General features: G+C 33.3%; 2 protein-coding genes across 4 annotated transcripts; both read right to left on the bottom strand.

Annotated features, from left to right (window-relative positions):
- Positions 1–1,926: 1,926 nt before the first annotated feature.
- LOC129941928 (tigger transposable element-derived protein 6-like) lies at positions 1,927–2,886 on the bottom strand. Its single transcript, XM_056050708.1, has 2 exons — positions 2,668–2,886; positions 1,927–2,609 (listed from the first exon to the last, which is right to left on the bottom strand). Exons 1-2 carry the CDS (start codon positions 2,804–2,806, stop codon positions 2,266–2,268), a joined length of 483 nt encoding a protein of 160 aa, XP_055906683.1. The 5' UTR covers positions 2,807–2,886; the 3' UTR covers positions 1,927–2,265.
- Positions 2,887–8,728: 5,842 nt separating this feature from the next.
- On the bottom strand, positions 8,729–26,006 carry LOC129939291 (MATH and LRR domain-containing protein PFE0570w). 3 transcript variants are annotated; one of them, XM_056047263.1, is made up of 5 exons: positions 25,614–26,004; positions 25,204–25,532; positions 15,951–16,232; positions 14,954–15,773; positions 8,729–9,971 (listed from the first exon to the last, which is right to left on the bottom strand). In XM_056047263.1, exons 1-5 carry the CDS (start codon positions 25,792–25,794, stop codon positions 9,913–9,915), a joined length of 1,671 nt encoding a protein of 556 aa, XP_055903238.1. In that variant the 5' UTR covers positions 25,795–26,004; the 3' UTR covers positions 8,729–9,912. The 3 variants fall into 3 exon arrangements, with proteins under 3 accessions (XP_055903238.1, XP_055903237.1, XP_055903236.1); XM_056047262.1 differs by having other exon boundaries at positions 8,729–9,968; positions 14,954–16,232; positions 25,614–26,006; XM_056047261.1 differs by having other exon boundaries at positions 14,954–16,232; positions 25,614–26,005.
- Positions 26,007–27,337: the final 1,331 nt, after the last annotated feature.

The raw sequence follows: 27,337 nt of genomic DNA, 5'->3' as shown, positions 1-27,337 counted from the left end.
GCGAGTTCTACAACCAAACTGCGGGTAGTATTCGACGCTGCAGCGTAAACGTCCGATAGCAAATCTCTAAACGATTGGTTGCTTGTGGGTCCAAAATTGCAATCAAGTATCTTAGATCTTGTTTTGAAATGGCGGACTCACCGAGTAACTATCAACTTATTTTGTGGAGAGATAAGAAGACGTCACCTGTAAAAATATTTAAAATGAACATGGTTACTTTTGGTACAGCAAGTACACCATACCTTGTTATCAAAATTTTGAAAAAGGTAGCTGATGATGAAAATGAAATTTTTTTCTGAGGGGGCGAAGGCTGTCCGTGAAGACATGTACGTCGACGATCTAATAAGTGGAGCTGACACTATTGAAGAAGCGCGAAAGAAACGTGACGAAGTTAAGCAACTTTTGGCAACAGCAGAACTCAACCTCAGAAAGTGGACAAGCAACACGACAAGGACATACTCAATGGTAAAGTACAATCTCCGGACTTACTAGCTCTTATATCTTTTTATGTTCCTGAGAGACATCTAAGAAATAGGGACGTTCTCTTTTTGATTTCTAGTCACAGGACGAACTATGGACTTAATGAACCCATAACTCGTAATTTGTCTCTTTTTAATTTAATTCATAGTGAAGTCGACCTTCAAATGAATAGGGATATGTTAAGAGTATTGCTTTAAACTTTTTTAATGATGTATAATAATAAATTATAATTTAATTGTAGTCATTGATGAATAAAGAAATAAATAATAATACATACTCTAGATTACAGCCTTATTATAGCTATTAACTATCAATTAGATACTTGATACATAACAATATTTTTCATGCATTGGTATTATGGCTATCACAAATTTTTGGTTGATACGTCTCAAATATTTTTTGATTTAGAAAAAAATTATAAAATGTACGTTTTTTTCATTCTCTTCATAGAAGAAAATATACATTTAAAGAAACAGCGATTTGTACGCATTTTATTTTTAAAATTACTTTTTATTGACGATGTTTAATTCGGTTGCTGTAGGTATATTTTCGCATGCAAACAAAAAACTTATTTTTCAGGATTTTGAAAGGCAAACACAAATTAAGGAATTATGAATTCGACGGAGTTGTTTTTTGAAGGGAGTTAGGATGAAGTTAATGCAAGTAAGCAACTCAAAATACGCAGAGCATTATATGATTCTTTCAACCCAATGGATTTGGATCCTTTTCTTTAATTCTTGCATTGGTTGATGAAACTTAATTGCAGATTCATTCAAAACAAAGCGTAGGAAACGTTACTTACTATTCTGCCCTTAAATACATAAATACCACATAAAGAAACGATTAGTAATTTTTTGATTTTAATAGGTATGGATTGATCAAAAAGCAAAAATTAAAAAAAAAGTTACATAAAATAAATTAGAAACAATTGCAACTGGCGGAGGACCTAATAACACAATCCGATTGACTGATTATGAAGAAGCAGTTACAGCCCTATTACGGTTGTCAATTATCAATACGCTAGTTGACATTGATGAAATTGATGAATTGGTATTATCGTTGTCAGCAATCAAAATTTTTGATAAACTGTGAACGCTCTTCAGAAATTAGATCTATTGTGAATTTTTCAAATTGACAGTCTTGGTATTATGGTTGTCAAAATATTTGTTAATTATCAAATTTTTAGAACCTTTTTTCTTAATTAAAAAAAAAGGTTCTTGCAATAAAGTTGAAAATTTCAGACCAATTTCACTTCTTTCAAATCTCGGCAAAATACTTAAAAGTTCATTGTGAAGACAATAATATCATACCTAACACTCAATTCAGCTTTAAAAAATATCATTCCTCCGAGCATGCCATCATGTATCTTGAAAACATTATACAGTACATAACGCTTATAAGAAACTCAAAATTTGCACAATATTTGTTTCTTTTAACCGAGTTTTTCCTATATCCTTACAACGGATATAAGAAACAAGTTTCTTATGCGGATATAAGAAACAAGTTTCTTATACGGATATAAGAAACAAGTTTCTTATACGGATATAAGAAAGAAGTTTCTTATACGGATATAAGAAACAAGTTTCTTATACGGATATACCCTGGAATGTCAAACATTTATCCTAGGCTAAATAATTGACTCAATTCAAACACGGTCTTAAAATTTATCAGTATATAAATTAATTTTATTAAACGAAAAAACACGAAAATAAAAAAATTCACAGCGCAGTTCTTTTTGTACTTTTGTACATTCTTATTTAAGTCTATATGTATCTACCTAACTTTTCAAAATAGGTAATCATCCATGGTTGTTTGAATTAAGTCTTCCTTGCGCTTCTTGACAAGAATATCTTCGATGTTATGTATGATGTCATCATCACCATCTAAATATCTTTTCAAAATGAAAAAAGCACGCAGAGCTTCATTTCTTGTTGGTTTTGGCAATGGTATTTGCTCCTTTTGTTGTTCGTCTTCGATTTGCAGGTCAATTCTTTCATCATCACCATCTCGTACTTCGTTCAAAATTTCGGTATCGTCCAACTCACCAAAGCAATTTTCATTTTCCTCACCATCAAAATTTTCACCGAAGTTAAATAACTCTGGTTCTGGTTCATTGCACTCAATTAAATCTTGAATTGAAAACTCATGTCATAATCAAATTTAGATGATGTAAAACATTGTGCATACCTTGGTCTTCTTCGCTTCTTTTAAAAATTCCAGACTTTTTAAAGCAATTTTGTATAGTTTGCGGGGTAACAAGCCACCAAGATCGTTTTACAATCTTCAAAGCATTTAGTAAATTTATTTCTCGTAAGAAACTTTTCATATCACCGAGTTCTAGAGCAAGAATTTGCTTCCTAACCAAACACTTTCGGTAATGTGATTTGAATGAGTGGATGATCCCTAGTGCAGGTATGACAAAAAAATAATTTGTTATTGTTTTTTAATGCAAAGTAATGAACAGTTACATATACCTTGGTCCAAGGGTTGTATAAGACTCGTTGTATTAGCTGGCAAAAATTTGGTTCAAAATCCAATTTGTGACATGAGGCATTATCAGCTAAGAGTAGAATTTTTTTCTTTTTCTTTTTCATAACAGCATCAAGCTCTTTTATAATTTCAATCCAAAGAGTACTTGTCATCCAACCCTTTTTATTAAATTTGTAAGCGACTGGAATTGTTTGGTTTCTGAAACATCTGGGTTGCTTATATTTTCCAATAGCAAACACAAATTTGTCTGTGCCGGTTGCATTACATATGAAGAGCAATGTTATTCTATCTTTTGGTATTTTTTGCGCTTGTATATCATGGCCATCTTCGACATGGGTCCCAGTAGGAAGAGCTTTAAAGAACAATCCGGTCTCATCCGCGTTATAAATGTTTTCTACATCATATTTTTGCAATAGTTCTGGCACAACAAGTTCTACAAAATTACTTGCGGCTTCAGCGTCGGCTGAACCACCTTCTCCATGAAGTCTCCATGAAGAAATGTTGGATCTGTTTTTCCAACGTTGTAACCAACCACCGTTTGCATTAAAGTCTGAAATATTCAACTGAATAGCAAATTGTTGTGCTTTTTCCAGTAAAATTGGACCTGTTATCTTTGCATTTTTTTCGCTCATATTTTGGAACCACCTGTTCATAGTTTTGTCTAGAATTTCGTATTTTCCTTCCCTGTTTCTTTTTCTGTTTAAGTTCTTGCATTTGTATTTTTGTTCTTCCAATTGTTTTTCGTTCTTTATTATTTTAGACAATGTGCTTTTTGCAATTTTAAAATTTTCACAAATTTCTTTTCGACTTTTTCCCGATTTGATTTCATCCAAAATAACCAATTTAGTTTTAATTGAAATGTTATTACGCGACATTTTCAACGAGGGCGAGGAACACAACAGAAACACAAAAAATAACAATGTCAAAATGAACACTGAACTAAAATTAATTCAATCATTCAATTATTAATTCAAATGTCATTTTACATCATATGTGCATAAATGCATTGCATCCTTTGTTTTGAATTTTTCATGTTTTTTGAATTTCGTGATTTGTTTGCAAGTTTCTTATATCCAACCAACTTTACATGAAAAATAAAAGTTTGTGTTTGAGAAATGTTTCTTTTATCAGTGTATTTCTTATAAACGTGTTTCTTATAAACATACAATTCAACATTAAAATATATGGGAAAGTTCACGGTGCTTTTGTTGAAGTTTCTTCTAAGCGAGGTTTTCTTATAAGCGTGTTTCTTATAAGCGATAAATACTGTACTTGAAAATCTGAGAAACAAGGAATGTACAGTAATGTGCTCCTTAGACCTTAAAAGGGCATTTGATTCGGTTTGGCACGACGGCCTTATTTTTAAAATGATCTCACTCAACTTTCCGTTTAATACAATTAAAATAGTTGACAGTTTTCTAGCCAATAGATATTTCAAAGTCAAGATAGGTTCATCTTTTTCCGATTTGACACAAATTTGTACGGGCATCCCACAAGGATCCTTCTTGGGCCCCTTTCTATATAATATCTTCACACACGATATACCTTCTTCATCTGGTGCATCCAAGTCCATTCAATATGCAGATGACACTTTAATTTTTGCTGCTCATGAAAGACTCCACACCGCACTTAATGCAATAAAATCTCATGCCGAACAGTTACTGAACTATTTTAACTACTGGGGTATCTCAATAAACTTCCAAAAGTCCGAGTTTATTTGCTTTAGAAATGCATCGCCAAGAGGCCACCATCTGGCGGTTAGGGAGAGTAAACTTTTAAAACTTGTTATCAACGACCACCCAATCCCTCTCAAAAAACAATCTGGGTATAAACCTGAACGAAAAATTAAGAATGAATCCTCATGCTCGACTCTCGCTTAATAGAGCAAAAGCGGCAGCAGCCCAGTTAAAATATTTATTTAGATCAGCATTTGTTGAGAAAAAAACGAAAATCCTCATGTACAAATCTCTTATCAGACCATTGATTTCATATGGATTCTTAACATGGTTTAAAATATCACGAACGGTAGCCAAGGAGCTCCAGTTATTCGAAAGATTCATCTTGAGAGCATGTCTACACAAATATAGAAGACCTGGAGGTAAATGGTTCAGTAACTTGTCCATTTACAACGATTCCCAAATCAAGCCTCTCCTTGCATATTTAACAGAGCTAGCCATCAAAAGAATTCATACCTACAATTTTCACGAAAACCCTCTCATTAAAAATATCTACTACGAATATCAACTTCGCTGTCGACGATAGGTACTACGCTTCTCCAATCAGCTTAGCCAAAGCTTTGACATCTCAAAGTTTTATAGTTCCAGACAACGAGTTCCTCTCTTCTTTCTACGGGAGGGGTAGCCCTAATATATATAGAGGCTAACAAAACTAAATGTAAAATAAAACTGCCGCCTGGGGTCAGATTGGCACACAGAAACAGACACATAAATAGAAATATAATTTCTAATTATATTTACCAAAAGTAATATACATATCCTACACATTAAATATAAATTTAGAAAAAAAATTGAATTATTCATTATAAGTTAAGTTCATACCAAAATGTAATTAAAAAAATATAAACAAAAATCACAAATGATATGTACATGTATATATACAAATGTAATATTAAAAACTAAGTCTGTATCTACTTCTTAAAATATTAATAAAATCTAAGAATAAAGATTTGTGGTGTCAGTTGAATTGTCCCTTGTGGAAGAATTTCTCTCTGGTCGGTTTGACTGATACTCCCCTTTTGTTTCATATTTTTAAGTTAAGTCCAATGTACAAAATGAATAAGTGCCTGAGCAACACTACTACCTTAAGTAACTCGCTTTTTAACACCAGTACAAAAAGAAACGTGTTTTAGTTCCTCTTTTTCATTATAATAGTATCTTAAGTTAAGCAAGACCAAGTCTAAGTCAGCTAAATATTTACTTTTATTTTCTTCTTAGTTTTAAGTTTACAAATGTATTAAATGTAAAAAAAAGTCTCAATAAATATAATTGAATTGAATTGAATTATCAAATTTTCAGTCAATCACAAATTCCTTGTTGATAAAATATTTTACGGATCGCGAAAGCCAAAAGCATGTCTACTATTAAACTATCTTTCGGTGAAAATGAAATTGAAGAAGAAAATACTTTGGAGCAAGCAAAGATTCGAAGAAAACTACGCGATGCTTTAAATCCGATGGATTTGGCTGAACATACAGCTGTCAACAAAATAATAGGAGCGCTACTTTTATCTCATTTCTTTTTATTATATCTTCTTTGTTATTGCTTTTTTCTCGCTAACTTAAGCATTTTCTGGAAGCTGTTATTCTAAGCTTTCATTATCACCATCAACCATATCAATATGCATTATATCAATAAAATAATGGCACTTTGTTAAACAAATTGCAAATTTTGGACACAAAATAATAGCAGCAAATTTATAAATATTCAAAAAAATAACATTTATTCAATAATTTCATCAAATTTTATAATTAATATAATTTATTTAACACATTAATAGTTTATACTGTAACCCTTCACTTTCATAACATCACCACATCTTCTTGGCATTGAATCCACCAGTTTATTGCACCGCTCTATGTCTATTTCCCTCCACACACTTTGTACAGCCGTCCATAATTCTGCCTGATTTTCGGGGTTGTGCTTGCCAACGCCACGTTTAAAATCCCCCTACAAATGCTCAATGGGATTCAGGTCAGGAGGTTGCGCTGGTCAATCTAAGAGCTGTATATCCTTACGCGAGAACCACTCTTTCGCACTACGGCTTGTGTGCTTTGGGTCATTGTCTTGCTGGAAGACCCATCTGAGAGGCATGTCGTCTTCAGCGTAAAGCAGCATCACTTCCTCCAAAATTTGGACATACGCATGTTGATCCATAATGTCATCAATTTTTTTTATGGGCCCAACACCATTGTATGAAAAACACCCCCAAACCATAATTTTGCTGCCTTCATGCTTCACTGTTTTCATGGTGTATTTTGGCTGGAACTCTGTGTTCTAGACCCAGTGCCACCAAAAAGAATGATTTTGCTTTCGTCTGAAAACAAGACGTTCCCCCACTTCTCTCGTGTCCAACCACCATACTTTTTTGCAAAAGCAAGGCGTTGAACCAGATGACGTTTGGAGAGAAGTGGCTTTCTTCTTGGGTGGCATGCCTTGAAATTAGCTGTGCGAAAAGTGCCACGCACTGTCTCATCGCTCAAATTGAGCTCGAGCTCTTTGTTTATCTCCACAGCTGATTTAAAGGGGTCTTTCTTTAATTATTTGCCTATGGTCCCCGTCCCCCAATTTGCGTTTTCGACCTATGGTTACCACTTTTTCCATAAAATTGATGGCATAATGGATCAGCTTTGCAGAAACGTTCAAATTTTTTTGGATTTGCCTGTAACAATGTCCGGTGCTCCTCATTTGGCGTAGCTCTTGACTGCAATGTTTTCCTCGTTCCACTGTTTAATAAATTTAATAAAAAAAAACATGCAAAATAACAAAAAATGATATTTGCAGAAAATACGTACTGTTTAGTTGAATTATACTTTATTTTATTGATTTTAACTATTTTTTGCATTAACGCTGCTATTATTTTGTGTGTCCAAAATTTGAAATTTTTTAAACAAAGTGCCGTTATTTTATTGATAAAATGCATATTGATATGGTTGATGGTGATAATAAAAGCTTAGAATAAGAGCTTGCAGAAAAAGCCTAAGTTAGAGAAAAAAAGCAAGAACAAATAATAAGATATAATACAAAGAAATGATATAAAAGTAGCGCTGCTATTATTTTGTTGACAGCTGTATGTATGTAGATAAAACATCTTTTTTTAGTTACATTACAAAATCTTATTTGGCTCACTTTTAGATTCATTCAAAACTTTAGACTTTCGAAAGAAGCCTTCCTTAATGTATTTTTAGATATCAACGACAAGTTAAACCAACGAAAAGACAACAATCCATCCCAAACATACTTAAATAGGCACTATTCACAATAGATTTTTGATCTTTGTTCACAATGGATCAAAAAATGATCAACTCGCGTTCATAATACCAATTTATCAATTAATTGACAAAATGTTTCAATTGTCAATTAATTGATCTTTGACAACCGCAATAAGGCTGTAAACAGTCTTTTAATGCCTGTCGACTTTTCTGGTTTTGAGCTACACTGACAAGTACCTATGAGGTTTTTGACGATGAGCTTAAGACCTTTACATATTACGGCAGAAAAGATTTTGTAAGCGACTATAAGGAGACTGATCCCTCTATAGTTCATGCAGTTACTGGGGTTCATCAATACTGTGGTTCCATTTATCAGGTATGTTTTCTGTCCGACCATATTTTACAGATAAGTTAATACATGCTTTTAACCAAATTATCTCCAGCTACTTTGAACAAGTTGGCATTGAAGCCATCTGCTCCAGCAGCTTTATAAGAGTTCAGCATAGATATGGCAATCTTAACTATGTCTAAGTCGGGAAGAGGTGATTGTTTGGCTTTCCCCGTCTATATTGATTCGATCATCCTGCCTGACAGCGGAATTCGATTAGTTCCTTTATATCCTCAGCATTGACTATTGATCAATATAATGTTTTCACTTTCGTCTTTGCAATTTTCTTTTCGAGGTTTGTAAATTTAGTGGCTGTATAAATTGGAAACCCAGCACGTTACAGGCGCTTGTTTTTTTCAACGTTTATTTCTATCATTTAAAAATTAAAAACAACTATTTTTATTTTTTGATTTATTTTCATTAAAAAAAAAATAATACAAAATGGAGGAAAATAACGATATAAAACAAAAGAAGTACAAAATAAAGAAATGTAATACATTTTTTGTTTAAGTAAATTTAAAAATGTATATAGGCTTACATTACAATGAGTTTTTTTTTTTTGATTAATTTAAAATATACTTAATTGAAAGCCCAGTTAATCTAGTCATAGCCCATATGAATGAAAAAATGATGCGTTCCAAATACTCTATGAGACGCTTTTAATGAAATTTATGACGAAAAAGAACATCAAATTATAAGAAAACTTATTTATAGACCGATACAAAAATAAATAAATACATTGCACATTTTAAAGACAAAGTTAAGTATAACTTTTACATGAATCCTAATTTAACATTTCATCGAATCAGTGCATTTTTATTTAAGCGATTTATCACCACTCAAAGAATCAAAAACTTAATTTTCAAATTATTAATTACTTTAAGGAAGATTTAGTGTACACATACAATCCCTTTAAAGGCACCTTTTTATTTTCTATATAGTTATTGCTTTGGAAATTTGGCAGAAAACTAGATCAATTGAGCTTATTGGTTTTGAATTTTTAAAGAAGAAATAAAATCTATAGATGTATGTCTAGAGTTTATCTGTAAAAATGTGTGTTTTTGTTTTTTAATATACGAGTAAGTAGTTTAAAAGTATTTCCAACGAATATTTTAATATAACCGGAAGTAATTATCACAGAAAAATCGAAAGCATATTATTATGGATGGTAGGTTCATTTTGTGTGTGTGTGTTTATGTGGATTGGTCGCATGAAGTAAAGTCGCATTTTTAGTAAACTTTAGTATGTTTTTTCTTTGATTTTTTTTTTTACAAAATATAAAATGTTTTTTTTTTTTATACATTACAAGTTTTTGGTTGAGATCTGCAAGGGTCTTAATTTATATATTTTAAGATATAATTTTTGTTTATTCAAAGACAGATCAAACAGGTTTTTTTTTATGCTTCTGTAAAATTGAAATACATAGTTTTAAAACACGTGGGAACATTGAAAATTATATCTAGGTGTATGGAAAATATTAACTTCATAGTCATACTGTTAAATGTGTTAATTCTGCAGCAAACCATTTCCCAGTGTAATCCAACGTTTTATGACACAGCAGCAACAGTTAAGGGCTTCATCTTCTATAGTCCAATATATTCAATAATTAATTGCGAATCGCTGGACCTTCCTGTTGCCTTGCCGCAGGATTTGAGTAATCATCTTCTGAAATGAGTAAGACATTTATTTTGTAAATGAAGTCAAGAGGGACGCAATATATTCTTCCCAAAAGAATAAAACCAATACCTAATATTCGATATAAGAACTTAAAATTGTCTTAAGAAAGAGGTTATTGAGAAAAAGATCGGATAGATTTGAATAAGAAGTCAAAAAATCAATTATCATATTGTATAGAAAATTAGTATAAAAATACACAAACCAGGAATTCGGAGTAGTTATCCAAGTTCAAATACTCTGGAAATGCTAGCGATTTTTAGATGCTATAGAATACTTTACTCGATGGATTTTTAATACAAAATAATCAAAAAATTTTAAAGGGTATTTTTTGTACGTGCGAGTTTTGAACGATAAATAGAACGAATATAATTAAATGTTGTGGTCAAGAATTTAACTTTATTATAAAGATATGAGTTTCCAATTATGTTTTGAAATGATTTCGGACAGCTTGGAGTAAAACCTCTTTAGAACAATAGCGGGGATACTATCCGGTCTAGCAGGTATCTGATTCTTCAGTATTACCTTTATGATTCTTGAAAAGGAGAACATCAGTCTCTTAACAATATTCCATTTCAGTTTGTTGAATCTGCGAAAAACCTAGGAATAGTATTTAACAGAAACCTTACCTGGACAAACCACATAAATACCGCAATTGGAAGAGTTACTCTTGGAGAATTTGTCAATTCCTCGCAAGAGGCAGTACCCGTTGAAAACTTTAGATGGCATAGGCAGGGATCGAACCCAAGACCTCTGGCATGACAGTCCAACGCACTAACCATCACGCCACGGGTACTACAATTTACAATTTAAATTACTAGCATATGCTGATGATATTTACATAGTCTGAAAAACTCAGCGTGATGTCAATGGGGCTTTTGCGAGAATTAACGCAAAGGCGGAAAATTGGTTTAAAGGTTAATGAGGGCAAAACAAAGGACCTACAACGCCGACGTGTCTGTGAAAACGTCTCCATCGACAGGCATAGCTTCGAGGTAGTTAACGACTTTGTCTGCGCCTCCGCACTAGCGCTGAGATCCAACGAAGAATTACCCTTGCTAACCGCTGTTTCTTTGGTTTAAAAAACAATTGAGTTGTAAAGCCCTTCCTGCCCTGTTATATGTAATATGGTGCTGAAGCATCGACTATGAGGATTTGAGCACCTTGGATGAGAATATTTCTTCACGGGATCTACGGTTTCGTATGCATAGAAGATGAGTGGTGAAGAAAAGACTTAACCAGAAGATTAAAAGTCCAACGACTGAGATGGCAAGCGCATGGAAACAAATGCTCCATCTTGGAAAGTCTATAAATCCACGCGCACAAGTGGAAAGTGTTAAAAGTTGCTATATAATTTGTAAAATCTGGCCACTGAGTTGTATAGCATCGAAGAGGAAGACTTAGTCATTAAGATGTCTTGTTCGTTTGTTTTAGAAATTTACATATTTAATAAGATTTTCATAGGATCGTTTTTTTGAAGTATAATTCGTGCTCCCTTTGATAACTTTCAACATGCTAACGATTGTTTGTTTGAATCGGAACCTACAATTCTATATAAGGTTTTAAGTTTATCTTTTCGCCGAGTTGTTCATTTTAAATAAATAAAGGTTTTCGAAACTTGACGCGTTTTGATTTCTCTAGACAATTATTATTTCTTTTTTCCGAATTTTTCCAGCATTTTTCGTGTTACGGAAAAAGACCTATGTATGTATTCTTGGGTACAACACAAAGCTTACGACGTAGGTGTCGGATTTTTTCTGGATGTATACATTATTTTGTTTATTAGAGGATCCTATGTTGATGATAATTTGAAGCTTGAATTTCTGTTGTGAATTTTTCTTTCAATTTCTATTGCCCATCTCATAATTCAAGAAATCGATACACCCTGCATTTAATTCTGTCTTTTGGTGACCTAAGAATTCGACGAACTTTTGTTGGTGATATAAAGACTGTCTTTTTTTAAATTAAAATTCCAATGCATAATTCGTTCAAAGTAAGTTAAAAATGCTATTTTTTATAATCCTGTAGACGAAGAGTTCTAAGAGCTCGGTTAAAAAGAGCCGATACTACAGATGTCAAATTAGCTGGGTGATTAGATTTTTTTTTAAAGATTAAAATGATTTTATTTATTAACAACATAAGAATATAAAAATTTATATTTACAAAATCTTAACCGAAGAAATGTCGCCTTGTTTCACGAAGAGTCGGACATCTACCCATAAAATGAAATATGTCTTCTCTTTCTGCTGTGTTACTTATATTGCACAATATTGGCGTGGCCTATAATGAAGCGGAAGAAGTTCTTCCTTCGCCCTTTGCATTATTAAGATGGATTCTACGTCTAGTTCGTCTCTGAAATAGTTTGCATGTTGAAGGTTATAGTTGATTTGTAAAGGGATCCTCTTGGTTCACTTTCATACTCATTCCTGCAGTTTATATCTGTGTTTTAAATGATCTCGTAGTGTCTTTGTTTCCAGTTATTGGGAGGCTCTTGGTCTTGGTTTAGATCGAAATTACACAAACATGCATGATCCAGCCACTCATCATACCATCCAACTTTTCTGCTCACTGTTATCATCATGATCTTCTTCGGAAGTCGACTTTCATACATGTTTAAGACTTTTATAATGTAATCAGACTAAAATTTTAGTGTTTTTATGTATAACGGTGATAATCCAGTTTCCAGGTTCAACGCATAGTTTGGTGTGTTCGATGGTTGTCTGAACATGCGTTTTAAGTAGAAGCGTAAAAGTTTTTCAACTTCATCATATTCTTGACCTCCCCATACTTTCGCTGCGTAAAGCATGATTGATTCTGCAACAGATTCAAAAACTTTAAATTTTATGCTATGGTTTAGATATTTGTTGGAGAAACACATCTTCCAGGTTGAATTTATTGCAGTTTTTGCCTTTGCAAGCTTATCTTTCAAGTGCTTTTTCATTTTTAAATTGCAGGTGAAGGTCACTCCAAGGTACTTGTATTCGCCGACAACTTCAAGTGCCGTTATTGTAGTGCCACTTCCCATTTGTTCGTAGTCTGCCTCCCCCTCTATTGAAGATCATGATGTTCTACTTCTCTTGGTTGACCACTAGGTTCCATTTGGCACAGTATTCGCATAATCGGTTGATCATCAGTTGTAGCGTTTACGGTGAATGAGCTAGAATCACTTTATCATCTGCAAACAAAAGTGCTTTCATAATAGTACTGCTGACTTCAATTCCACCAGGCAGGATGTCCATAATATCTTCGATAAATAGCGCAAACAGCAAAGGGCTCAGAGTACAACCTTGCCTCACTCCAATTTTCGTTTCAAACTATTCTGATACTACTTCACCATCCGAGACAGCAGCCTATGCAGATTTTCTATGACTCTTATAGCATATTGTTGTGGTTGATCCAAGATGTAAGGCGCCATTGTAAAATAATCGAACAAATTTTGTACGATACGTCTAAAAAGGATTGGAATATCCAAGCTTTCTTGAAATCTCGAGGCATATTAACCTTCTCAAGGATGTCATTGCTTAAGTTTGTTACTGTTTGTGTGAGGTCTACAGAGCCGAACTTATAGAATTCCCCCGGAATGCGAACCAACCCTGGTGCTTTGTCATTTTGCAGATCTTTGATCACCGCATTCGTTTCTGTCGCTGTTATTTGTGCATCCAGTATGTCGTCTTCAAAGCAGGGAGAAGCAAATTAAATGGAGTTTATTCAGCTTTGTGGATGAAGTGAGAGCATAATGAAGATGCATTTAAGTTTTTGCTTATGGTGAGTCCCGTTCCATTAATGTTACGCACTACATTCCAAAAGTCTGCTGAATTTGTGCGATTTGCGAGTTTTCTCGCTTTTTCTTCACAATAGATTTTCTTCATATTGCAACATACTGCTTTATAAAGTTTATTTGCCTCGATATATTGGGCTCTGAAACTGTCTCCATTACTCTTACGAAGTATTCTTAACCAAGCGAACGTTCGTTTCCTAGCTTGCATGCGTTCTGCATCAAACCATGGTTGCACAAAGGTTCTCCGGTTGTTTTCGTTCTCTTGCTTGCTTGCTTCATACGCCTCCCTTATAGCTTGTTCTAATTGACTAAAGTCAGTGATTTCTTGTTATCAAAGAGCTATATCTAACTTTTCTCTGTAAGCAGCACATTGTGCGTTTTTTCATTTAAGCTTTGGTAAAAGCTTTAGCTCTACCGTTTCCTCTCGTTCTATAGTTTCAACTCCAAATTCTAAAATTAAAGGTTGATGATCTGAATAGAGTGCTTCCCCTACCTTGAAATTCGTAATTTACGAGTTCCATACACCATTAGTAAGACAAAGATCAATTACAGATGAGCCTTGTATTCCAATGCAGGTGAAGTTGCCCTCTTTGTCTCCGAAACTTGTACCATACAAAATTTGAAAGCCGTGCTTTGATCTTGTTTAAGTATACAAAACATGTCATCCACGTATCTTTTCCTATTATTTAAAATGCGGTATGCCTATTTCCGCAACTATGGATGAATTTGGGTATCCCATTGTAAGACCATCAGTTTGTAAATAACATTTAACACTGTGTAAAAAAAACTCTACTTTGTGTACTATAGCCAGGGCATATATTTTCGGTGTTTGTGGAAATTAAGGTATTAAATTTGTCTGTGAAGCAGATTGTTTTCGTTTACAGTTTGCCGAATTTTCTTAGTTGTTTGCTTGGGAAAACTTTAAATAACCTCTAAACATATTGAAGATAAATTTGTCAATTGTATCTTTTTTCATGAATATGCGATTAACACTTTGCATAATACTATAAGTGCTCTCGACGTCTCCCGATACACTAGAAGCCTTTAGAAATGGTTAATAGTTTACAACATTCTTTCAACGTGCATAGGATGGTAGCACAGAAAATTAAATAATAAAAAGAAAACTGAAGCAAAATAAACTACTTTATATTTTGAAAAAAAAAAATACATTTAAAACATGGACCCTACGACTTACCGTCTTCCTCTTCTTCGTTTCCTTCGTCGATGTGCAAACCATCCGCAAATTGTTCCTTTCCTTGATCACCAGCAACTTCATTATTAAGATTGTCTGCATCAAGTAAAGCATTTGCCACTGGTGCCAAATCATCGTCTCGGTCTTTATTGTGATTTTGTTTGTGGCCACCACCCATGCCAAATACTTCCATATCATCTCCATCGCCACGATCATCATTATCTTTCGGCGCTATTTTCGCCTCGAAGAAATTATTATCCTCTTCCGCGCCATTATTCACATTCTCATCATTCTTATCAGCATTAAAATCGGCGTCCTTCACTTCGTGTGCACCTGTATCCTGCTCACCACCTTCGTTGTTCTTCCCTACCAATTCATCTACAACATTTACATAACGGTTGTTATCAGTATCTTGCTTATTGTCAGCTTCTCCTGGTTGTTTTTGAAGGTTTGCTAACTTATTGCCGGCTTGTTGGTCATCGTTACGATTGTTGCTAAGCAAGTACTCGAAGTTTTCTGGAATCGGAGCAACACCAAGTGGTATATGTTTAGGCGGTTTGTGTGGGGAATTCAGAAGCTCTTTTGTTGTGCTTGATCGCTTGGCTTTGATTGCTGTACTCGCGGTACTGGGCTGATTGGCTACAGATAAAGCATGTCGATTAACATCGTGAGTTCCTCCACCTTCAGCATCACCATTAGCCGCTGAAATTGCCACAGTTGATGATTTGATTGTTGAGTTCAGTGGTGGCATTTGTTGCACATTCTCTGCTGCCGATGCTGGTTTATTTTTGTCCTCTGTACTGGCCAATGGCTTGGGAATCATCTGAAAGTTTTCAACAGAATTAATTATCGCATTTTTATACTTGTCGATTGGGCGATCTTTTCGAGCTTCACCCATATCAGCAGGTGGGGCGAGAGATTTTTGAGTAGACAAATATGAAGCACTTGGTTGAGTGTTGTTAGTAAGTTTAATAGATACTTTGTACAAATCAGGACTCACTAATTGTTGTTCGTTAAAGGACTTCTGTACGAGAGGCTTATCCAGTGGATGATTGGGCATTAATTGATGATGGTTGTTGCCAGATATGGGAGACGGCATTGTTTGATCGCTCAAAGTGTCACTGCTATCAGTTTTGGGTTTGTATTCACAATTGTTTTTGTATTCCATGATTGTGTCTGTTAGTTTTGAGATTTTCTTCTTGTGATTTTCAGAACTTAGTGACGTTGTCTTAAGTAGAATTTCTAGACGATCCTTTTCCTGCACAACTGTATCATACTTAGCCTGCAAGTAGAAATAAAAAGTTATTTTTAGTTTCCAACGAAATATTATTTAAAACATTTTTGCAGTTCACTTAATATAAGATTGTTTTGTTAACGAATTGGGGAAAATGCTGTTCGCTGCTTTTGAAGGTCGAAGTTTCTTTTTACTGTTTCAAATGTTATAAAGTCTTTGATTCAGATAAATAATACATTTTATCCAAGTTTATTATCGATATTTAAAGAACACAACTTCTAGCCCACAATAATACGACTTTTAACAAGAAGTAGGACAAATAATTTTGATTCTGATTTGATTTTTTTGTAAATTTTAAAAAATCTAAATATTTTTTTTATAATGCAAGAGTCAACGCTAACGCTAAAAAGTCAACTGCGCCTCACTGTTGCATAGTCTACAAACAATAAAAATATCCAGCTGATTTTATAACTACAACTATTTTTCGGTTTTTGTTATATTTTTAGATTGAAACAAAATCCCATCTGTGGCTCAAAGCTTATTTGATACAGTAATAGATTTATAATTTAAGTTCCCATAGCTTGCAAACAAGAAGGATGTTCTACAAAAATTCAATATTATTTCAAAGAGAATTAAATATACTTCAACAACGAACAAGAGTCTATTTAAATATTGGTATTTAAGAAGGTAACAACTAAAAAACTAAAAAAACAATAAATTTCAAGCCCAGCTTATTTGATACAAGATCATTGGTTTTAGAAAAAACGTTCGAGTTTTAAGAATCCTTTTCAGTACTTAGTGTGGTACCCTTTTGATTTTTCAAGAGCTTGTACTCTTTTTGGCATGGAATCAACAAGCTTCTTTGTTATTTCCGGTGTAATTTTCCGCCATTCTTCTAGAATGGCCTTTTTCAGATCATTTTTCTTAGAAATGATATGTATCTGTTTATTAATGTCCAACAAAGCCAACAAATTTTCTTTCACGTTCATACCTGGTGACTGCGCCTGGGGTTTCATCAAGTGAGGACGGTTCTAGATGAGCCATGTCTGCACGATTTCTTTCTTATGCTTCGGGTCATTATCTTGATAAAATTGGAAATTTCGATGACGAATACCCAACTTGTCTGCACTTTGCATCAAATCATTTTTTAATATGTTTAGGTACATATTTTTGTCCATTGTCCCTTCAATAAATTTCAAATTTCTAACCCCTGCTGCAGAAATACAAGCCCATGCTTCACTGTAGCTTTCAGATTCTTCCTTTTAAGTTCCGTTTTTGGCTTTTGCCAGACGTAGGACATCCCGTCGAACCCAAAAAGGTTAAATTTAGATTCGTCTGCAAAAATCACATTGTCCCAGAGTTCTTCAAAATATGCTTCTAGAGGCTATTTTCGAGCGACTCGCCCATTGAAATCATGCTCGCGAAGCACACGGCGAATGGTTTCAGCACTAGTTATTGTTGTATCTCATTAGCAATTTTGCACCGTTGAGGCACTCCTTTTAGTAGGAAGAATATGGGTTACAAGTAACCTCTCTCGAAGTTCTCTGCTGCCAACACAATGTATTGAACACCAGTGGCAACATTGCCAAGATGCAGTCAGAGAAGCCGCCTCTGATGTGCACGCAAAGCGGCGCTTCATAAAAGGACGGGAGCTGCTCATGAGCTCTATGAGCAGAAGAGGCGAGAGGAACGCCAACTTCTCAGAAGGAAAAAGTGAGGGCATGAGAAGCGTGCGATCGAAGATGTTGAGAGGTTTAAAAGCAGGAATGAAGTTCGAAAGTTTTATGAACAGGTGAAACGAAATTCACAGGTAATTAAACCTAGAACCGAAGGCTGCAAAGACGAAAATGGAAACATCATAGTGGAACCGCAGTCAATGCTGAGGATATGAAAGGACCACTTCTGCAGACTGTATAACGGCGACGACGAACTGAATTCCGCTGTCAGGCAGGATGATCCATTCAACATAGACGACGAAAGCCAACAATCCCGTACTCCCGACTTAGATGAAGTAAAGATTGCCATATCTAAGCTGAAGCCGCTGGAGCGGATGGCTTGAATGCCGAGCTCTTTAAAGCAGCTGGAGATAAGTTGGTTAGGTGCATGCACCAACTTGTCAGTAAGATATGGTCGAAAGAAAGCATGCCCGAAGAATGGAACCTCAGTATTGTTTGCCCGATCCTGAAAAAAGGAGACCCTCTAAACTGCACCAACTATAGAGGAATCAGTCTAGTTAATATCGCCTATAAAATCTTCTCTGCTATACTATGTGAACATCTAAAGATAGAACCTTATCGGTGTGGTTTTAGACCAGGAAAGTCCACAGTTGATCAAATATTCACATTACGGCAGATCCTGGAAAAAACCCAAGAACACCAAATCGACACCCACCAACTTTTCATCAATTTCAAGGCCGCATATGACAGCATCTACAGGGACGAGCTGTATAGAGCCAAACTCGTCCGTTTGTGCAGGATGACCATGGAGAATTCAAGCTGCTTCATAAAGGTTGGAAACAACTAAACAGAACTTTTCGATGTTAAAAAAGGTTTTAGACAAGGTGACAAGGTAAGTAAGCATAAATCGGTCCACTATGGGCTAAATCAATTTGAATGAATTTTGTGTATGCGTTCTAGTGGCGTCCTTGATGTTTTAGATTCACAAATCACAAACTGACAGATGGCGCTTCAGTCGGTATTCAGGTAATATATATTTACTTCAACTATACGACTGGATCGACTTGAATGAATTTTTGTGTATTCATTTAAGTTTGGGCCTAGAAAATGTATATTCTCTTTCTCTTTTTTTTTTTGTCTTAACACGAGTATATCGGGTTTTGGATTATTTATCTGTCGAGGATAAAAATGCAACAAAATGTCAGAAAATTTCTTAAACATTTTAAACACAAAGACTCTTTGATTGAAAGAATATTTTTTCGTAATTTCGTGAACGATCTATTTTACCCATAAAAAATATCGATGATTTATGATATTGATGCTATTACCTAACTTTTTTACGAATGTGGTTATACAAATTTTACTAATATTTGGGTTTCATTTTTAAATATAATTTGTCATGTTTCAAGACTGGTTGTTTTAATTAAGAATTATAAAATTGTTATTAAAAAAATGAATAATGTTTGACACTGTAGCAAAATAAATTATGTTTTATGAAACTTGAATGTGGGGCCTAAAGCTATTTGATGGGGTTTAAAAACCTAATAATATCCTTAACTACATACTACCTTTAAAGAATGGATTTCACTCTCAGTTTGTTCCAACGCTACCATTACATTTAAATGCATAAACTCCCAACTTCCAGATAACACGTATTCTCGCAGAGAAGACATACCTGAAAACATTTAGTGAACCCGTAAATGGATAGATGTAGTAACCTGAATACAACATTAAATATTTACTATTTCAGTTCTTCACTGTTCGAACTGCCCGAGAATATTTTTGAAACCCAACAAAATCGGAAGGAACGAATAACATCAATATGAAGTGGAGAATACGCAGCTCTTAACTTTCATATGGTTAAAGTTTGCTTTCTCTTGGAAACCTCTGTGAAATCTTGAACATTTTAAATTTCCGATCCTTCTCAGTTTTCTAAATCATTGCAAAAATAAGGAAATGAATCAGGAATATCGAATTTAATATATATTTGATGCAACTTTTATTAACTTATTTTGTAATGTTCATTGTTATACGAGTAATAGTACATTTAGCCAACCTGACAGACAACATTATATGTATGTTAATTGTACCATTCAGGAATATCACGAATTCTACGTAATTGGAAACGTGTACGAAGCCCGAAAAACGGTATAATGAAATCCATTCTTAATGGAAAACTTTATGATATTTTCAACTATCAAAGCATTTTCTAATAGTTTTTCGGAATTCGTAAAAGTTTCCGATGACGATGGAATTCCGGGTAGGGCTGATTAAGGGTATGTCTCCCGCAGAAGCGAACTCAGAACTCATGTAAATGAATTTGAATGTATTAGTGAAAGATCGTTACTCTCTTCATTATCAAATTCAAAATTTGAATTTCCAATTACTCTATATTTGCCTCTTGATCTTTTTTGTCTCTCAGAGCGAGGGATATATTTCCGCACAAGCAGCCAATCAAAGAAATAAGAAATACAACAACGTTGCATGATAAACCGGTTTTTTTTGGTATGTCTAGTTAGGTAGATTTGTTGTTGTCTTTTGCATATGGTTCGAATTTTATAAAGCAAGTGGGTATTTTGCTATCGAAGGAGATGTTTTTTTCTTGAATTTCTTTTTTTGGTCGACATTTTCTAATTATTGAAAATACCTATTTTATTTTAATATTTTTTTACTTCCCATTGGAAATTATTGTAATGGGTCCGATTTGTCAAATTGAAAATTTTGACATTTCTCGAGGTTTCAAGGTCCCTAGAATCAAAATAAAAGGTTTTTAGAAACATATCTGTGCGTGCGTGTGTACGTACGTTCGTACGTCCGTACTTTCGCGACGTTTTTTTCGTCGTCCATAGCTCAAGAACCAGAAGAGATATCGACTTCAAATAAATTTTGTTATACAGATAATAAGGCAGAAAGCTGCAGAAAGGGCTCTCAAGAAAATTGCGTAGGTGTTTTTTTTACCATAGCAGTTTAAAAAAAGGTGAAAATTTTGGATATTTAGTGATTTTTATATAAAAATCCAACAGTCCGTTTTTTTCATAAAAATAAAATCTACAAAAAATAAAACGCAAATTTGCTAAAAATTGATAGACAAACTTTTAAGCAAGACAAATCGACAGACGTGATGGGAAGTTATCAGTGTGCACAATCCTGTCAAACTATTTCAAAAAAGAGGCTGGGATGTGACCCACACTTATAACTTCCCATCCCGTCTGTCAATTAGTCTTGCTTAAAAGTTTGTCTATATGTACTCGTATCAATTTTGACCAAATTTGCGTACTATTTTTTGTAGATTTTATTTTTTATGAAAAAACGGACTGTTGGATTTTTATATAAAAATGAAATGAAAAGAGTTTTGAATCGATATTCAATTTTTACCAACTTTGAGTAAAGTTTTTTAGATTTTTATTTTGTATAAAAAAAACTGTCAATTCAATTTTCTCAACATTGTTGATAACAATATTTCTTATAAGATAAAAAAAGTTTGATGCCTAAATTTCAACTTTTTGAAAAGATATTTGAATCGATATTCAATTTTTACCAATTTTTGTTAATTTTTTTCGGTTTTTAATTTTTTGTAAGCAAACTGTCAATTCGACTTTTCTCAAAATTTTATTAAATGTTGACAACAATATTTTTTGAAAGATAAAAGTAAATTAAAGCCAATATCTCAAAGTTTTGAAAAGATATTTGAGTCGAAAGTCAATTTTTACCAACTTTTATTAATTTTTGTTTAGGTTTTTATTTTTTATAAAAAAAAACTGTCAGTTCGATTTTTCTCAAAATTTTATCAAATTTCAAAAACATTATTTTTCGTTGCACAAAATTGTTTTGGAGATGAAATCATATTTTAGTCGTAAAATTTGGTAGGTGACACATTTTTTTTTTCAGTTTTTTGATTTATAAAAAAACCGTTAAATGGATTTTTTTCAAAAAATATACTTGGTTGATATCACGTTACAATATATTATATAAAATTTAATTCAAGTCTCTAGCGTTTTTGGTTCGTAAGATATTTAGGGTTAACCAAAATTTTCACCTTTTTTTTCAAACTGTTTTGGTAAAAAAACCACCTACGCAATATTCTTGAGAGCCCTTTCTGCATCTTTCTGCCTTATTATCTGTATAGCAAAATTTATTTGAAGTCGATATCTCTTCTGGTTCTTGAGCTATGGAAGACGAAAAAAACGTCGCGAAAGTACGGACGTACGAACGTACGTACACACGCACGCACAGACATCTTTCTAAAAATCTTTTATTTCGACTCTAGGGACCTTGAAACGTCGAAAAATGTCAAAATTTTCAATTTGACAAATCGGACCCATTATAATAACTTCGTATGGGAAGTTAAAAAAATGCAATAGCCAGGAGTGATAGTACGCAAAAAAAATCAAGAAAACAAAATATATAGCAGCGAATTCACGATACCTACAATACCTCTTTACCCTTTTTTATGCCTACACTACAATGTGCAACCACAAAACTTGCCGAAAGTTGAACCAAAAATCAAATTCTGCGTATACGATTGACTACGTAACACCCAAATCACGAGTCCATGACCTTACATCATACCACGTACTAGAAAAAAAAATATTTCTAAGAAAAGTCTTTTTTTTGTTGTATTTTCTGTTATTGTATACCGCAAGCAAAACAAAGAATACAAAAACTAAATGAGCCATGAGACCAACAACAAAAAAAAATCTGAGAGAGGATGGGCGGGCGAAATTCTTTTGCAAAGAATTCTCTTCTTGAGTGCTGAGATGCAGTGGCATTCTTGGGAACTGGAAACTTCATTGTGTGCGTTTACAAAGAAATTTGTTGTTAAAAAATGCAAAATAGACCTCTTTTATAAAAATTAAATTAAATAAACAGTAGACGCAAGAACTTTTTACTTTTTTAAATAGAATAAACAAAATGCCAAAAAAAAAATAAAAAAAATATTTTGCAATTATATAAGCTCCCAATCCCTCACAATTGCACCACAAATGTTGTTATAGGTATTGAAATGCATTTTTAATTATGTTGCGACAAATATTTTTTTTTTCAAAATCGATAGTAAGAGTAATATATATGGTCCTTTTTTTTTAAAAAAAAATTAAAACTAAAAAAATAAAAATCAGCTCGCCCCATGAATTCGCAAAAAATATTGGAAAAAAAAAGAATGCATTTTGGATTTTTTGTCTAAAAAAGTTACTATAACTATTTTTTAAAAAAAAAAATTTAAAAGCAAATATCTGAACATATATTTAGAATTTAAAAAAGTTAAATTGACTTAGCTAGCTGTTATACTTTGGAAGTTTTATCAAATATTGCACCTATGCCACAATGCAAATTTGCCCTATTTTTCATAGTTTTCTACAATTTTTCTTGGAATAAATAAATAAATTAAAAAAAAAAGAAAATCGATACTATTTATAAAAATTTATTGTTTTTTGGAAAAAAATATAAAAAAAATAAAAAATTATATTTTACACACTGCCCCATTGATTTTCGCAAGTAACTACCTGAATTTAATGATTTTTTAGTGATTCTAGTGCTGTTAAGGAACAAACAATTTTTTTTAATTTTTTATTCCTTTATACATATTTAGCCCAATATATTTTAAATCAAAACACAATAAAAAACCCGTTTATTTCGTTTAAATATTTAAAAAAATGTGAACGCTACAAAGCTAAGCGCAAAGCACCAATCAATTTTTTTGCATGCGACATGCCCTTAACTTCAAAATACAACATTCATAACGGCAATAAGATATTCTTCTATCGACTGGCACTGTTACCGATTCTGAGGAAGTAGGGAATTGACTAAAAAAAATTGTTTGTTTGTTGGAAGTCATGCCAGGGACGGAGAGACAATTTTGAGAAAGAAATTTTCATGAAAAGAATAATTACTCTTGGAGGATTTATCAAACTCCCTCAAGAGGCAGTACCCGTAAAAAAAGTTCTTTGTTTGGTGTCAACGGCAGGGATTGAACTCAACACCTTTTGCATGACAGTCCTGCTAACCATCATGCCACAGAAACAAAGACTTTATACAAATATTTAATTTAAAAAAAAAAAAAGTTTTACTACAGGAATGTTTGATATAATCGTTTTCCAGTTCTACTTGTGAACAAATGACCTGTTTCTACAAAGCTGCTGGAATTACATATTTCACAAGTGCCAACCGTTTATCAGATTCCTTGTGGTATTAAGTCCGGTTATTGATATCAATATAACGCTTTAAAAAATTCGGTTTTGCAAAAAGAATTTTTTGTATAATCCGGTTTTTTACTATCCCCCTCTTTATATTAAAAAAAATTAAAGAATTTTGTTTTCTTTAAACATAACAAATAAATATTTCAGCACAAATAATAAAGTCTTAAATTTTTAAACAAACAGAAAAGCAGTTTTTTTACAAATAAGCAAATGTTTTACTTTTCAATAGCATTTTAAACTATACGATTCAAAAATACAGTTTTACGATTTTTTTCTGTTTTTTTTTTTTAATTCATGATTTTAAAACATTAGTATTTTGTTATTTTTTTTTTGTACATCCAATTAAGGCTCTAAGTCTGTGACAACATGCCTCAGCATTATTTTGGGTTCGTCGAAACTGATTTTCGGCACTATCGTACAGGAAAGAAAAGTTGGGAGAGTATTGCACTTGCCTACTTCCAGTGCGAAAGTAATTTATTTTTAACCACTGTGCAAAACTAAGTCTTCTTCGTCATCTCTCAAACTATTAAGCAAAGGGTCATAACATGGAGAGACTTTCTGCAGCAGTACAACAGCCAAACTTTAGACCATATGAACCTTATGTAAGAGAAAACTGGTCGAAGTTTCCATATTTTCTAGCAAAATCTTTTGGCGGCGGTGCAAGTCGTCAAATAATTCAGACACTAAAAGTCCGAAAGCGGAAAAAAACGATTTCTTGGCCGCAGTTATTGCTTCTTCAAAGCCAGTAATAAACTTCCCGGTTTTCAATTGAAGTTCAATTCATTATCAGTTCTAATTTTCGTCTTTTTAGACATGAAACAAAACATAAGTTGAACGACACAGTCTTCCATTTAACCATGAGTTTGGAACTACTGGCGCACAAAAGTGGGAACGGAATTAAATGTACCGTCTATCAATCAACATTTTGTAGTTTGAAGAGAAGTAAATTAGATATAGGATCTAAAATAATTATTTTGCTGTTATTATATTATCGGATCAAAAAATTGACTCTCTAGATGATTAAATCTACGTTTTTTTAAAAAGAGCCAAGCAGTATGAAACGCGATTTTGGCATTCCAATACGGTCTCATTTAATCTTTGGTTCGTTTAATACAAGAGACATATGCAAGACAAGTATTTTTATTTTACCTTCAATTCTTCAAGATCCTTATCATTCAAACTCCGTACTTGTTGCAGTTGGGATTGTAGTGATTTCACCTTCGTATCCAAACTATTCACAGCTTCCAGATGTGATTTTTTCGATTTTGAACAGTCCTCCACTAAATCACCATGTTCCTTTTGCAGTAGCTTATACCTTTGGTTAAGATTGTCATAATGTAGGGTTGATGTCATCTTTGCCTTTGCATTTTGATCGGATTGTTCTTTGGCTCGTTGCTCAAATCCTTGTCGTGTTTCAAGGTGTTCTTTGCGTTCGGCTTCGAGGCTCCGTTCCAGACGGAATTTATGTTCAATTATTGCTAAAACAATTCATAGGTTTAAGGGTGTGTTAAATAGGTCAGCAATGTCATTCATGACAAACAAAACTTCCAAATATTTACCTTGCATGCGAGCATTTAAAGCCTCCTGTTGTTGTTCACATCGTATAAGTTGCTGTCTAGATTCATCTAGTTGAGTTTGTGAACTGTGAAATATTGCAACGAATCCAAACATAAGAATAATTAGACCTAATCCGATTAGAAATCGGCTGCGACCTGACCGCGTCAATCGGGTTGCCGTCATTTTTGTTTCCTTGACTATTTTCGTAGTACGGATTTGGAGTATTGCGATTTTTGTGATGCTGATAACTTAATACATTACAAATTTGTTTAAAACTATTATCTTTCACAGATTTTGTGAATTAATTTTATTATAAAGTGAAGTGTAAAATAAGTTCGGAACGGACTCAGATTCAGAAGCAAAAACTCTGTTGGGAAATTTGGCCTATGTTGATATATCAAAGAAAAAACAAAAGAGAAAGAGATGACCGTATATAAAAGAAAAGAACAAAAAAAGTTCTGTTTGTGAAGTTGATAGTTTTGGATTATTCAGTTATGGAAAGGGAAAGTTCGGTGAAACATTTAAGTATCGGGGTTTCTAATAAGCACATGACAACTTTTAATCTTTGACCTCCCTTTTTCCCTATAATTATAGAACTGTGATTGTCAACATATTCAGTTGCCGTGTCAGTGAGACAGGGGATTTTCTCAAGTGTTGAGAATATCGCACTTCCTGGGAGAAAATAATTACTTTAATGACCAGAATAGTCTAGATGTTATAAGTACTATCTTTAAAGCGAGAGGCGAACTCCTTAGACTAAATTACGTACCCTACATAAGCGAGCAAAATACGGAATGCACCTTGTGCAATATGAGAACAAGAGAAGACATATGTCATTTCATTGGCATATGTCCTATTTTAAACTCAATCAGAAGATCAATCTGGAGAAAAAATACTCTTAATGAAGATGAAATTCAGGGTATTCTTAATGGCGAAAATTGGACACTTCTTTACTGCTACATAAAAACTGCCTATAAATATCGAAATCAAATCATAAACGAATCTTTTTGATCCTGCTTTTAATTTTAAAATCAAAAAATTAATTTTTATATTTATTGTATTAGTTTATCTATTTGTTATTAATGTAAACTTTGCGTTAAATTAACTCTTACTTTGTATTAAGAAATATTATTGCTCTCTTTTCGGCTGAAGCACTTGCCAATGCTCTTTTGTGATAACTACCAAACTATGTAATTACTTCTTATAAATGTAAATAAAAATCACACTTACTACTACTATTACTACTATCGCTATTGTTCAGGCGATAGTAGCAAATCCAAATCAGTCAGTTGACGGTGTTCTAAAGAACCGAGAAACGCTCAGATCATATTATTGGGTCTTTTGCTTAAGGATCTTGGCTTACACACATACAAGATCAATTCGATTTAAAAATTAGGAGTGACGTGCTTTCTCCGATTTGGAAAGTTGTGCAGTTCTTATTAGAACACATTCCATCTGTGTACTTTTCATATTAGGACGTCATTTAAATGTCTGTATAGCCCACTACCAGGCACCCGGAATATTCTAACTTATAATTCTACATTGAAGGCTTTATAGTTTTTGTCTATTTTTAAGGTAACACTTTCTCGAAAAAAATAAAACTAAAAATCAAAACATGCAAATGTTCTGGGATTAAATGATTAACTATGGATAGTTTTTGTTTACACCATATTCAATTAATTCACTTAAGAAATATTGGATGCCCATGTCAACTTGGTACAAATAT

Source organism: Eupeodes corollae, chromosome 1, assembly GCF_945859685.1.
Source record: "Eupeodes corollae chromosome 1, idEupCoro1.1, whole genome shotgun sequence".
Classification (NCBI taxonomy): Eukaryota; Metazoa; Arthropoda; class Insecta; order Diptera; family Syrphidae; genus Eupeodes; species Eupeodes corollae.
The sequence above is the reverse complement of the archived record's forward strand: the minus strand, read 5'-3'. Positions and strand labels throughout refer to the sequence as shown.

Excerpts from the sequence above, each read along its gene's own strand:
- LOC129939291 (XM_056047261.1), bottom strand. The coding sequence starts at position 25,794 with ATGACGGCAACCCGATTGACGCGGTCAGGTCGCAGCCGATTTCTAATC. Across the intron at positions 25,533-25,613 it reads TTTAAATGCTCGCATGCAAG|CAATAATTGAACATAAATTC; the intron begins GTAAATATTTGG and ends GAATTGTTTTAG. Across the intron at positions 16,233-25,203 it reads AGGATCTTGAAGAATTGAAG|GCTAAGTATGATACAGTTGT; the intron begins GTAAAATAAAAA and ends TTCTACTTGCAG.
- LOC129941928 (XM_056050708.1), bottom strand. The coding sequence starts at position 2,806 with ATGAAAAGTTTCTTACGAGAAATAAATTTACTAAATGCTTTGAAGATT. Across the intron at positions 2,610-2,667 it reads AAGAAGCGAAGAAGACCAAG|ATTTAATTGAGTGCAATGAA; the intron begins GTATGCACAATG and ends TTTCAATTCAAG.